Source organism: Eschscholzia californica, unplaced genomic scaffold (assembly GCF_041429995.1).
Source record: "Eschscholzia californica isolate CP2 unplaced genomic scaffold, dmEscCali1.0.p SCAF_5, whole genome shotgun sequence".
NCBI lineage: Eukaryota > Viridiplantae > Streptophyta > Magnoliopsida > Ranunculales > Papaveraceae > Eschscholzia > Eschscholzia californica.
In genome coordinates, this window is record NW_028238472.1 from 5,403,569 (window position 1) to 5,418,031 (window position 14,463).

Below are 14,463 nucleotides of genomic sequence, written 5' to 3' on the forward strand. Positions count from 1 at the left end.
ACATCTTCATAAGTTTCATCCCTACCCAGATTCCTCTTACAGCTGTTTTCGATCTCAAGTAGATTGCTCTGAAACAAAACAAAACATCACAGACTCGAAAGAATATACACAATTTTATTTCGGAACGTAGAAGTTAAAACAAAACATATAACATAAGTTATATCTAGACAACTTGTTTAATAATTACAAGGAACTCTTTAACTATCATACTGGTCTCAGTCTCTCAGCTAGGTGGGCATTATGCCTCTCGCTTCTTCTTAACACCTTTTGATATCAAGAATCACTTGTTGGCGCCTTTTTCTATTCTAACATGTAAAACAGGCGTACATTCAGCGTAATGTATTTTACCTTTGACTTCGATGTTTATGAGACCTCAGCTTCATCCCCAACCATGTAACGATTTGTAGTTTCACTTAAGCCCGATAGATGAAGTTGTTTTCTCCTCTTCACAAGATGCAGTGCAGTTTTTCTCTCATCTTGTGCTTCTTTACAATCAGGCTGCACAAACAATTAATAAATTTTTTTTTTTTCAAATTCAGATTTGAAATCTGACACGAGATCTGAATCCACTCAAATTAGATTTCAAAATGTTTGTTTTTTGTCAGAGTTGTGAGTCTGACATGTGCAAATGGAAGACTCCAGCTGATTTCGGGTCCATCCAATTTGGAGCCCATTATCTCAGCATATTATGAAATGACTATTGTACCCTTATTTAAAACAAGTCAAACTCAGACGATTCAGATTTTGACAAGTCAAACTTAGACGAGTGAGTTTCAAACAAGAAAAAAACAAACACCATATAAGTTGCAGTCACACAAAGCTTCGTAAGCATATGCAACCGAATAGTAAAAGATATGATTGGGAAAAGGTCTATTTTACTAGACCCAGTTAAGACTTAAGAGTCATGAAATTATTATGTACCTTGATTGCTAACACCTTGTCAAGGCTTTCAATTGCTTCATCAGGCTCACCAAAGTTTAACTGTGCTCTAGCAAGTGTGATCCAGGCCTGAAAAATACCCAAATTAATCCTGTAACTTTTATTTAAACCGGTCGGGAATAGTTTCCTGTTGATTGCTTCATTAACATGGCAACAAAAAACATGAAAAAAGTATCATTATATAAAGAGGAAGAACCCACGAAAAGTAAGAACATGACAATAAAACACAATCATCGAGGTTCTTAATCTGTTTTTTCTGCAATTGCCCCACCAAAGTTGGGTTACACAATCCAATATCCTGTGCCTTGACCCCAAACCATAATCATAGGACACAAACATTAGATCGATTGACAAATCTTTTATCAGGTAAGGGAATACCCAGTAATCCAGTATGTATCTCTAACAAAAATGTCCTTGGGTTGTTAGATACCTTGACCAAGAGCCAGTTTCATTACTAGACAACCTATTAACCAGCATCTAAATGTAATTATTTGATCTACATTAGTATTATTTAAGAATTTTAATTGGCAAAACGTTACAAGTAAAGTTTGCTTTTGCGAAGTAATAGATATATATATATATGTCTAATACAGAACGCAACAATTTGTTCGCAGTTTCACACCACCAGTAGCAGTTCAAAAAGTTGCTTTACAAGGCGATCTGATAGTTTACATGATTATATTTCATTCTGAGTTGTTAATATAGAAAATCGGAGTCGTCCAAAGGGAGATTACTGACGACCTATATATCAAGAATAATAGTTAGAGAAGAAGAAGCCGTGTAGAGAAGAACTTTTTTCCGATACGGGCAGTATATTAGAAACTTAATGTTAATAGCATGTAAGAACTGAAGGCAACAAAAAATACGTGGGCCAGGGGAGGGGGAAGAATAAGATTTAACTCGAAAAACTTCAGGTAAGAGTAGTACTAGCGTCGAAGTGGTATAGTTTTGACTAACCTCAGGCCATGATGGTTCCAATTCAGTTGCTCCTGCCAAAACAACCATGCTTTAAGAAATAACAATTAAAACTTCATGACGATATGAAACACGTAATATATTCTCATACTAAGAAACAGATTTTGTACAGTTCTGAGGGCAGACCGCAGACCCAATAAACAATGTAAAGTTTCTGGTGGTCTTCTTTCAAATGCAAATTGCTTTAATAAAACAAAGCTAAAAATTTTACTGTCCAAGACTAATAACGAGAACAAGATACGCATGCGTTGGTGGCGAACCACCACGGAGTTCGCCTTGGCCAATCACCATACGAGGTTAACGATGATGAGGTACACAAAGTGGTCACCTATTAGGAAGTCACGAGGACAAGTCGGGCCTTATAAAGGGGTCTTGGTCTCTTATAAACTTGACAAATAAAATAAGCTTCAGCAACAACTAAAAGTTTCAGTTGAAGACTTCAAGTGGAAAGAAAAGAACAGAAGAAAGCAGATAGTCCTCACTAGTTGCTGCCTTCAAGGCATTCCAAGATTCTCCAACCTCAAGAAGAATTTGTGCCTTTTGTTCATGTAAAACAGCTTTTTCAGGTGTCAGAATAAGCGCCGCCTCCCACTTAGCTAGCGCCTCCTTGTATCTCCCATCCTTCACAACAAGCATTTAACTTGAAGTTGAAAGGTAGTTCACATTTAACAATATAGAAGAAGTTAATGCATTCCAAGATTTTTAAGCCCTTGTTTATGCTTTCAGTATGATTCAAAGTCCATTAAATTAGCCCATATCGGTAATTAGTTCATCTGGTGGTTGCCTTGGTTGTGACGTTGAGTTCGTCATAAGATCAATAGAATGTGGTGCACAAGGGAATCTGCGAACAACACATAAACAAGGTAACCTATGAGCTAATGCTACTGGATAGGATGAGTTCAGTCGTTCCAATGAGGCCGCTAGTTAATCAAGAACAAACTATAGTCAATCTGATCACTTCTGTTCAGATAGACCAAACTCAAGAAGGAAAAGTATCTTGGTGGGTGGTATACAAATCCAGTGTAGGGCATCCAATTTTGTTGTCGGCTTGTTGCATGTCACATAAGTTCACTATTTTTTTAACATTGTCTAAATTTGGCTCGTCTGACCTATCCGAATCAAACGGACCTAAAATCAATCCAAATCAGCGATTGGATGAATACGACATCGTGATGGAGTCCATCCAAGTACTAGTTGGCCTTACGACCAAACCTAAGGCTCAATCGACCAAACCTTATTCGTGAAGGAGTTCAACTTATTTAAAAGTTTACTTAGGTATTTTATTATCGCAAGATTAGGATAAGTTTCTAGAAGTTATCGTGCATCTATTTCGTGTTTATCTAGGATTGTCTGAAACTCTATATAAGGGAGTCTAGTTTATCTTTATTTTCATCAATCGAACATTCATCAATCGAACATTCATCAATCAAGTTTATTATTAATCAAGTTTATCGTTTTTATCGTTATTTTTATTAGTTTATTTAGTTAGTTTATCATAGTTTTAATGGTGGATTCCATTACTTTAACGCTTCCCCAACAATCTAGAGTCTCAAATGGACCCAAAATCAGTCGTTCCAATGAGTCAGACATTTCGAGTGAGACAAAAACAAACAATCTGAAATCTGACTCTATGAGTTCCAAAACCATCTTGAATGAACTTATTCTACACACTTCATCCTAATAAAAACACTATATTTTTGCCCAGATGATCATTTTCAGATACTTCAACAATTTACAATCAAGGAACCTGTATTTCTAATACAATTATGTAGAAACCAAATATGGGTAAAACACCAAAGTCCCCAATTCTAAGAATTAATTATCCCCACACATACAAATAAAGAAAAAAAGAGGTTTAGTTGAACTTAAAGGGTTTAGGGTTTAGGGAAAGAAGAAAAGGAATGAAGAGATTTACCTCAGCAAGTTTATTCCCTTGAGATAAGAAGGACTGTGAGAGATGAAAGTCGTCTGGTTCTGAATGAAGATTTGAGGAGGCAGAAGAAGAAGAAGAAGAAGAAGATGTTTCTAATTTTTCTTCATTTTGATCGAAAGGAAGATGAGGATAGAGAGAAGCTACTGGTAAAGGTCTCTTGGTGCCGGTCTTCTTCCATGATATCTTCATCGGTTTTGACTTTTCTGTTTTCTCCATGATTTCTCGCTCTTGTTGACACCGAATCCTGTGACAAGAATTTCAGCCTAGCGTTTGTTTTCGGGTCCGTTTGAAACGTGGGAAAATAACTTGGAAAATTGATTCTCACTGGAAAATAAATTACTCACTGTTTGGTTTTAACTAAGAAAATGGAAATGTCTCCCCATTACTTGTCGTAAGAAAATGAGGGAAAAAACGTAAGGGAGAAAGAGAATGGAGGCTGAGAAGAAGAATGAGAATGAAAAACTAAAACTTAATTTTGTTGTTTCAGTAAATAGGAGCATTTTCTAAAACGAAAATATGTACAAGTGAACCCAAAAATTGGTGGAAGTCATATTTTAAACTTAAATACAATTACACTTAAAAATTGACACTTTTTTTAAAAAAAAAACGGTGCTTATTACTTGTAATATTATGATTCAAAAAAAACATTTTTAATAGTATTAATACTCAACTAGAAGTTCATTAACGTTTATCAAGATTACTAGGATGTTTTTTTATTGGACTTATGGAAGAAGGGGAAATCAGGTAAGAGGTACATAGGAATAAAAAGAAAAAGGTAACAGGTATATAGGAATAAAAATAGGTCGACGCTTTGGTGAAACAAGAATATTTGAGGTCCAAAATTTTGAATAAAAATTGTGAGTTTTGTCAAATTTTGAGGAGAAACAAAACTTTTTTTCTTCTTGTCTAACTATTTCTTTACAAAAATTAGCATGTCACATAAGTAAACAAAATAACTTAAGATGTTTACATCGTACACAAAATTTATAGATCTTTATTTTGTCACGTTAAAATGAAAATCTCAATTGAGTTTCTTTTGAGTTTTGCATTGGAGATGCTCTTATGTCTCTGAGAGTTTCAGTTTCTAACCCCCACATCCAACTTAGGGGAACACCATAAGCATATATAACAACAATACAGCAGGGGAGGTAGTTCAGTTCAAATTCTGATTTTCAAATCTTCCTTAATCTTTAGTTGGTTCGATATTGCGACTTCCTTTTTGTTTACCAAAATTATTGACTCTTTCAATTGCAAACAACATCTCAAAAGATTGTAACTAAATTATTCGGTTAATAATGTTTAGGCCCTTAATTTGTTAACAACAAGCCATTTTGTTGTCTCTTTACATGTTTTCCAGTTTGTTTTGGTTTCCAAAACCATTTTTGTTCTAAAAAGTATTAATGTAATTTAGATGATTTTATAAAGAGTTAATTCCTATATGGCCCCCTACTTTGTGACCAGCTTCCTTTATGGCCCCCTTTTTTTCGTAAATTCAAATATGGCCCATATTTTCAAGTAAATGTCATTACTACCCATCCTTTAAATATTTTTTCAAAATAAAATTAAAAATAAAACATTAATTCCACCTCACTTATCTCTCTCCCCTTCACCTCTCTTTCCAACTCATCTCTCTCTCTCCAACTCACTCCTCTCTCTCTCCAACTCACCATCACCTTCTCCGACGAAGGTCGCCAGCCGGAAAATTTTCCGGCCGGCGACCTTAAAAAAAAAAATTTCTCTCATCTCTCTCTCTCTCTAAAAATTCAGGCGAAGGGGGTTTCCCTTCGCCGGAGTCGGTCTGTTCAAAGAACAGACCTTCAAAGGTAAACGCATCTCTGTTGAAGGTAGTAGGTAAACGCATCTGTTGATCTAGGGTTTTCCTTTTCTTCAACAGAGAATTCTCCTGTGAGGAAGAAAATGATGAAGTCACAGCCCATGATTCATTTGAACTATCTGAACTGAAAGAAACATCTATTACATCGTTTGGGCTTCCAGGAAGAATGGATGAAGATGAATACTTTTTGTTGTTGCTTTGGTTGTGGCAATGGAGGATTGAAACCCTTTTCAAGATGAGTTCATATCAATTATCAATTTCTCCCTGTAATAATTTGAAATCAAAATCAAGATCAATGGGTTTGTTTATCATGTTGATTATAAACTTGGGTAAGTCAAGAAATTGAAAACCTATGAATTAAATGACAAACCTTTCTGGTTTTAAGAACACCCATGAGTTGATTTCGATATTCGACTAGATTATCAGGTTCAACTTGATCGATTACATATAGCAGTATTGAAGTAGCTAATACTGATGGAAGATACTGTGAAACCCTTGAATCTGAAATTACAAATTCAAGTTTCATAAATTGATGATAAAGGAATCACCTCATAAAAAATGGACATTTTGGGTTTGATTTTGTTTACCTGAAAGAACTAAGAGAAGAAGATGTTCACATTTTTGGAGAAATCCCCAATGTAGATTGTTCTTCAACCCAAATCTTCTGATAATGTGATCAAAAAATGAAAATGGAGTTACTGGATTCATCCTCCATTGAAGTGTTGAAAGTACTAGAAGCTCCATTCTCTGAATCGTCTTAGCTTCAAATAGATATTTAGTTTCTTCCACCTAAAAGATGGAATTTTTTTTAACAAAGATCCAGATTTAAGCTAAGATTCTAAGAAAAATCCAAACTTTGAAAGTTGAAATTTAGGTTTACCTGTAAATCTAAGAGAAGGGGGACTTGGGTTTCTTCAACTTGGCTGCTAGAGAGAGACAAGCTACTGCAACAAGTTGAATCATCCATGGCTTCTCTCTCTGATAATGAAGATTAGAAAGGAATCTATCTAAGTAACTAACAGAGAGAGAAGCAGTAAGAGCAGAGAAAGAATAATGTGAAATGACTCTTAATATCCAATCAACAGCTTCTTTTCTAGCTGATTCAAGATATGGGTTTGATTCAAGATTAGTGATTCTGAAATGGGTTTCTTTCTCTTTGTGAAACAGAAAGAGAAGCTCTTCATCTTCCCAAAACAAATCTTGTTCTAATGACAAGCTAGGAATAAGAGTTGGGTTTGTTTGATTCTTAATGTTGTTAATCTCAGTGTTGTCATTTTAATTTAGTTCATCTTCTTCTTCTTCCCAACGTTCTTCTTCACAAAAGAGAGAGCAGAAGTTACTCTGTTCTTGGTGGTGTTTATGTGGATCAATTTCCCTATTCTTCCACTGAGAAAAGGTTTAAACTTCTGTTCATTACTTCATTATAATCAAGTGAAGAAGGAAGAACACTACCTCTCGGTTTTTAGAGAGAGAGAGATGAGAGGAATTTTTTTTTTTTTTTTTAAGGTCGCCGGCCGGAAATTTCCGACCGGCGACCTTCGTCGGAGAAGATGAGTTGGAGAGATAGGTGAGTTGGAAAGAAAGGTGAGGTGGAGAGAGATAAGTGGTGGGGAGGTAAGTGAGGTGGAATCAATGTTTTATTTTTAATTTTATTTTGAAAAAATATTTAAAGGATGGGTAGTAATGACATTTACTTGAAAATAGGGGGTCATATTTGAATTTACGAAAAAAAGGGGGTCATAAAGGAAGCTGGTCACAAAGTAGGGGGCCATATAGGAATTAACTCTTTTATAAATCAACCACCTTCTTTTTTCTTCTCCACGTCATCAAAATTTTCTACCTTTCCTTTCCTTCTTCATGGTTGCAGGCAGGAGGAGGTCGCAGATCGATAATCTTCAATCAAAATCTAGTTCGATACCTACTCAACATCAGGTGGCCAACATTTTGACCAAAGGTTTAGAACAAGAGTCCATGGGTATATAGACCAAAATTAATTTGATAATAGGTCTATAGACCATTCTTCTTAGATTATAGATTTTTGGTCCTTTTACAAGAAGGGTATAAAGTATGGCTAATTTATTGGGTAATACCAAATGTATCCCAAATCAAAAAACCCCGGGTTTTTTGAATTTACGAGGGTTTTAGGAAACTTTCCCAAAACCCGTGGGCGTGATTTGTGGGGGATCTTTATTCAGCCGAAACAGATTGGATACCAATCTTCATAAAGACACTTTCTCTCTCTAAACCTACTTCATTTGGGATTTCAATCGGTTTAATGTACCTTGATTTTAGGATAAATTTAGGAAAAAACGGTTAGATTCTCACGAAAATTTCTCTCTCTTCTATAATCTGTTTAGAAACAAAATCTAAACTTTCCCAAATCAATTTTCTCTCTCTTCTTTACAGATTTAATATGGAGATTTATTAGCCAAAAATATGGAGGTTTATTAGAAAAAAAAAGATAGAAACAAATCATAATTTCTCTCTCCTCTAAACAGATTTGGAAATCAAATTTTCTCTTTCCTATTATCTGAATCAATCTAGAATCAATTTAGCGTGATTTGGGGGTTAATATACAAAACATATATATCACTTTCTCTCACTTAACTTTCAGTTTTGGAAATAGTATATTTTTCTGGGAACATTAAAGCAGCATTTGTTTTCGTTTTTACTCATACATAAATACAAATCGAATACAAATTATGAAACAAATACGTAAATTATGTATTATTTATGACGAATAAACCATCATTAGTCAAGTATACAACGTAATTTATCAAATGTATTTGGGTCTTGTTCAGTAAATTACACATACTTTCTATTACATAACACATAATTTCTTTTACATTACACATCGTTTACATTCTGTTACCAAAAAATCGTTTACACTATATTGTCGAAGAGCATATGTAGTCTTGAGCAGGACAAACAACATTTACACTATATTGTCGAAGAGCATATCCAAATGATTTTGCACCACCAGGAAACAAATGACCAACTTCAGTAGCAAATTCCATAAGTAACAACAAAACTGCAAAAAGAAAACATATACATTTGTTAACAAAACAAACAATTTACTAGAAACGACATGTATAATGGAATAAATTATGCATACTGTTTGTTAAACTTCATAATGTGTTAGAAGACAAACATAACGTTAGTTCGAATCACAAGGTCACTGTTATGTGAAAAAATATGTATAATGTGCAATAAATTACATATAATTTTTGGAACATTTATTGTACTATAAACGGCAACTGTTTTGTGAAAAAAATACGCGTAAAGAACATGTACTTTATATCCAGAGAAAACAATGAATCTGAATATGCCGCAAATCTGAGTCCGTCAGTGAAGATGAATCTGATCTGAAAAAAACTTCAGTAATGATTAAACGAAAATCTTAAGATACATACCACGAAAATTGAAAGATATAGAACATACCTAGATTCAATAAAACATTAAATATGATATAAAGATCAAAGATTTCATTATTGATATTAAAATTTTAGAGAGAGAGAGAGAAGTTTAGACTTCCATTTCAGATCTATCAAAGATGGAAATATATATTATGAGAAAGATCTACAATTGAATCGTTTTTTCAGAAATAATACATAACAATTTGATACAGTTTAAAAAATTAATTATTAGATCTTAAAAATGAATCTAAATACAAAACAATAATATCAAATACATGAAAACAAAACGAAATCTTACAAATGAATGTTCTCATTATGATTTTAGCAAAAATAATTACCTTCAAGAATTGATCTTCGATAAGTTTAATGGAGATGAATGTAGAGTTCTGATGTTAATAGTGGTTAAACAACTAGGTTAATGTTCTTGAAAATGAGATATACTATATTACGGTTACATATTAGATTTGTTAATATTTCTTTCTTTATAATTCTGATTGGAGAGAGAAAGATGGAGACAATTAAGGAAATGATATATACATGATTATTTTGGCAAAAACGGTTACAAAATATATGGAAAGGTTATAATAGGTATTAATAAGGATTAAATATTATAGAGATTTGATATTTCTCTCGAGATGAATACAAATGGACTAGATCTCTTTTATGATGATTAATTTGGTTTTTAAATCCTTTTTAGGATTATAGAGGATTAAATCTCCTATTAGGACCCTATTTTTGGTCTATAGACTCAAAAATTATTAGAACAAGTGTCATTGCGAGTACTTATGTATGAGAGTTTCATTTTCTGACCACCGGTCCAACTTAAGCGAAGATCATAAGCATATTTAAATAAAGTATAGGAGAAAGTTGAATTCAAATTGGGATTCTCGAATCTTCCCTATTATTCAGTTGATTTTATGTTAACTTCTTCGCTTAACAAAATTATTGACTCTTTAAATAATAAACAATTAGTGTTGACAAAATAATGTAAAAAAATCCTAAATCCAATGGATGGTTTATTCTCTTAAAGTTGGCCATTATTTTGTGAAAAAAAAATTCGAGATGCAAAAATTTAAAGGAAAATTGTAGATTTCATCAAATTTTGTAAGGAACAATAAGAGAGAGAGAGAGATTGTGGTGGTGGTCGGAGGAAATGAAAAGAGCAAGAATCTAAAAAGAATTACTGCAACTCTTGTCTACTTGGAAAAGAAAATTGGTGGGGAGATTGGGGAAAACTGAAAATAAATTCTACCCAAAATTTTAAACCCGAAAAATTTCTTTGTTTCCCCAAAATTGTGGACTTAAAGTTCCACTACCAAATTAAGTCTTTTACAAGATTTTTCAATAATTATATTATTTTTCTTTTTTGTTGAAATCAATAATTATAGGGTTATTTCTCTAATGGCCCCCAATTTTGTGACCAGCTTCCCGCCTGGCCCCCTACTTTACGAGAAATACCCATATGGCTCCCTTTCCGTTATAACACCGTTACTCTCTCTCTTCCATTTCTTTTCTCTCTCCTCCAGCATGTTTTCTCTCTCTGCCACCTCGTTAAAACAAGCCACATCATCGTCTTCACCGACAGAGTCGCCGACCGGCTAAATTCCGGCCGGCGACTTTCAAACTTTTTTTTTCTCTCTCTTCTCTCTCTCTCAAAAAAAATATTTTTTTTTTAGATTCTCTCCTCTCTCTCTCTCTAAACTCCGGCGAAGGGGGTTTTCCTTCGTCGGAGTAGGTCAAAATCGACCTTGAACAGATCTGTTTGAGAGAGAGAGAAGATAGAGAAAAAAAAAAGTTTGAAGGTCGCCGACCGGAATTTGGCCGGTCGGCGACCCTGTCGGTGAAGACGATGATGTGGCTTGTTTTAACGAGGTGGCAGAGAGAGAAAAGAAAGTGAAGAGAGAGAGTAACGGTGTTATAACGGAAGGGGGCCATATGGGTATTTTTCGTAAAGTAGGGGGCTAGGCGGGAAGCTGGTCACAAAGTTGGGGGCCATTAGAGAAATAACCCATAATTATAATATGACAGTCTCTTCCAATATAGCTTTAAATATTTGATGATCCAGTCTTGTTGTCAATTAAATCAATTAGTTTTTCTTATCTCAAAGTTTGAATTCATTTGTATCAGGAGATTGATGATGCAAATATTAGATTAATCAATAGTCATGCATCACTTTTGCATTCCTTGACAACAAATAAAATAATATATGTTGTTGTCATCAAATTTCAGTATGAAAACTCACAAGATAAGTCTTCCATTACATCTTAATCAACACTATATTATTACATTAAAACACCTAATTAATGACAATAATATAGTTCATCTGCTTATTAAATCAACACTAAATTAGTGAAGTCAAATCCTTATTCATTGAATTAATTTGGTATTTAACTCTAACCTAAACCACAAAACTTGATCACCACCTTAACAATGGCTTTCAAGTCTGTTACTTTGTACTGCAATATGTTTCTACAACTTATCTTCATACACTTCTGTTGCTGGGTTGAATTAACATCATCAACTATGCTCGTCGGAACTAGACCGAATTGCCAAGCAAAATGTGGGAATGTTAGCATTCCCTATCCATTTGGTATAGGAGAGAATACAAACGAAATTGGGTGTTCGATTGCTGGAGTTGGGAACAGCTACAGTGTAAATTGCAATACAAGTTATGATCCTCCCAAGCCCATCCTTAGCCCTAACATTGAAATAATAAGCATATCAGACACTGAAATTCGCGTAAAACACTTCATGTCTTATGAATGTTATAATCCGTTAGGTGGGTTGGTGTTTGGTAAGAATTTTACCTACTTCAACTTGACTAGAACACCTTTTACATTTTCATATACCCAAAACAAGTTCTTAGTCGTGGGTTGCGACACCGTAGGGGGGATTATGATGTTTGATCAACAAGGTAAGAATTATACTAATGGTTGTGTGTCACTATGTTCCAATAAAGAAGATTTGAAGGAAGGGATTTGCAGTTCTGGCAGTGGATGTTGCAAAACAGACATCAGAAAGGGGATAAATGCATTTTTTATAAATTTGCGCAGCGTGTACAACTATACACATGTATCGTCTTTCGATCCTTGCGGATATGCTTTTGTGGCTGAAGATGATATATACTCTTTGTCAACTTCAGATCTTCTCCAAAGCAGCAATTTTACTAGTAGAGGAGAAGATATACCTTTGGTTTTGGACTGGGCAATAGGGAATAATAGCTGTGAAGAGGCTCGAAAAGACATTACTACTTATGCATGCCAATCACATAGTTTTTGTAACGAGACAGATAATAATCCTGGGTACCGTTGCATTTGTGATAAAGGTTACGAGGGTAATCCTTATCTTAGTCCTGGATGCCAAGGTACGTGCGCTATAATCATTTCATAAGCCAACTACAAACTTTGATTCCGAAAACATAAATCTTATAAACTACTTTACCTATCTATGAATCTTTATGTGAAAACTGAACAGATATAAATGAATGTGAGGATCCAAACGATAACCATTGTATTGGAGGTACCTGTACAAACACCAACGGGAGCTATACTTGTTCGTGTCCAAAGGGACGTTTTCTTGATGGTAAAGAATGCCTTTTCAAGAAAAAGAAGTTTCCAGCCAAAGAAGTCATACTAGGTAGTGTCCCCCACCCGGTACTTCATATATAAAAGATCGAGTTCACTAGACAATTTCGCTTTATGAATTGAAATAATTGTCGATGCAGGTGTTGGGTTACCACTCTTGTTTTTAATTATCGGAAGTTCTTTGTTATGCTCAAGTATGAGAAAAAGAAGATTAAACAAACGTAGAGAGCAACTCTTTCTGCAAAATGGGGGTTTGCTATTAAAAGAACAATTAACTTCAAATGGCGTGGCTGTAGATTCGGCTAAGATCTTTACTGGAAAAGAGCTTGAATTAGCAACCAACAATTATAGCAAGGATAGGATCCTCGGTGAAGGAGGTTATGGTACTGTGTACAAGGGTATTTTATCCGATAATCATATAGTTGCGATAAAAAAGTCCAAAGTAGTTGACCAGAGTCAAATTGAGCAATTCATAAATGAAGTTGTCATTCTAACACATATTAACCATCGTAACGTGGTGAAGCTCTTGGGATGTTGTCTAGAAACTAAAGTTCCCTTGCTTGTTTACGAATACATTTCAAATGGGACACTTTACCAACATATTCATTCCCAAGGTAAGGAACTGCCCCCAATTTCTTGGAGAAGTCGCTTGAGGGTTGCTATCGAAACTGCAGGGGCACTTGCATATTTACACTCTGCAGCATCTATACCGATTATTCATAGAGATATAAAGTCGTCAAATATATTGTTGGATGAAAATTACAATGCAAAAGTATCAGATTTTGGTGCATCCAGGTTGGTTCCATTGGAGAAAGAAGAATTTACCACGTTAGTTCGAGGAACTTTAGGATATTTGGACCCAGAGTACTTTAATTCTAGTCAATTGACAGAGAAAAGTGATGTCTATAGTTTTGGTGTAGTTCTTGTCGAGCTCTTAACGGGAGAAAAACCAATTTCTTTACAAAGATCTCAAGAACAAAGGAACCTTTCCACGTACTTCGTTTCATTATATGAAAGAAGTGGTTTGTTCCAAATTCTTGATGCTCGAGTGGTGAATGAGGCCAACCAGGATCAAGTCCTTGCAGTTGCGGAGCTTGCGAGGAGATGCCTATATTTAAAAGGTGAAGAGAGGCCTTCCATGAAAGATGTAGCAACACAACTAGAAACCCTAAGAAAGATTGATGCACATGCATTAATGGATCCTCAACCAAACTATGAAAAGAAAATGAAGTTACCGTCTGAGCCAACAGATCTCTATGGTGTCCCATTGATCTACTCTACAGTCCTAGACTCCGACGAATATAGCTTTGATCCAAATATGTTAAAATCTAACAAGTTCGGCCGCTGATTGTAGTATCCACATACTTTCGATGTTGTATGAGTGTTGAATTTGATATGCATAAAGGATGCTTATGACAATAACACCATTGTTTTCATTGTTACTTCACATATATATGGCTAGAGTATAGCACGTGCCTCCAATACGACGATTCATTCAATGTTTTATTTGATAGACACTGATGTGCAATTTCTGCAAAGGAACCCAATTATAGCAACCGAAAACTACTTAGATTCCTATATGAAAATTAACTACCATATATGTATCAAATTAAGAGTGTACATGAATTTTTACTCAACATATAAATTTTCTGTTTAAAGTGGGAAGTTAGAAAAAGAAATGGAAGTTCAATTATATTTTTAGTAAACCAAATGGAATAGAGATCGATTTCGATAGCCTGGAACATTACAAACATAAATGAAAAATTATGTCGAGGCACATGT

At 34.6% G+C, this 14,463-nt stretch overlaps 3 protein-coding genes and 1 long non-coding RNA gene across 4 annotated transcripts; 1 reads left to right on the forward strand and 3 right to left on the reverse strand.

The window, feature by feature from the left end:
• Positions 1 to 94: 94 nt before the first annotated feature.
• LOC147536517 (Tetratricopeptide repeat (TPR)-like superfamily protein) lies at positions 95 to 4,333 on the reverse strand. The gene is made up of 5 exons (XM_086644006.1): positions 3,830 to 4,333; positions 2,397 to 2,535; positions 1,897 to 1,928; positions 922 to 1,008; positions 95 to 498 (listed from the first exon to the last, which is right to left on the reverse strand). The coding sequence occupies exons 1-5, from the start codon at positions 4,061 to 4,063 to the stop codon at positions 364 to 366; spliced, it is 627 nt and encodes a 208-aa protein (XP_086500132.1). The 5' UTR covers positions 4,064 to 4,333; the 3' UTR covers positions 95 to 363.
• Positions 4,334 to 5,935: 1,602 nt separating this feature from the next.
• Positions 5,936 to 6,858, reverse strand: LOC147536518 (cyclin-D3-1-like). The gene is made up of 3 exons (XM_086641847.1): positions 6,562 to 6,858; positions 6,269 to 6,470; positions 5,936 to 6,182 (listed from the first exon to the last, which is right to left on the reverse strand). Exons 1-3 carry the CDS (start codon positions 6,646 to 6,648, stop codon positions 6,016 to 6,018), a joined length of 456 nt encoding a protein of 151 aa, XP_086497973.1. The 5' UTR covers positions 6,649 to 6,858; the 3' UTR covers positions 5,936 to 6,015.
• A 1,526-nt stretch (positions 6,859 to 8,384) lies between these two features.
• LOC147536519 (uncharacterized) lies at positions 8,385 to 9,554 on the reverse strand. Its single transcript, XR_015225806.1, has 2 exons — positions 9,436 to 9,554; positions 8,385 to 8,712 (listed from the first exon to the last, which is right to left on the reverse strand). It is a non-coding gene; the product is annotated as an uncharacterized LOC147536519 (long non-coding RNA).
• Positions 9,555 to 11,378: 1,824 nt separating this feature from the next.
• LOC147536520 (wall-associated receptor kinase 5-like) lies at positions 11,379 to 14,121 on the forward strand. The gene is made up of 3 exons (XM_086640931.1): positions 11,379 to 12,461; positions 12,572 to 12,733; positions 12,822 to 14,121. The coding sequence occupies exons 1-3, from the start codon at positions 11,528 to 11,530 to the stop codon at positions 14,027 to 14,029; spliced, it is 2,304 nt and encodes a 767-aa protein (XP_086497057.1). The 5' UTR covers positions 11,379 to 11,527; the 3' UTR covers positions 14,030 to 14,121.
• Positions 14,122 to 14,463: the final 342 nt, after the last annotated feature.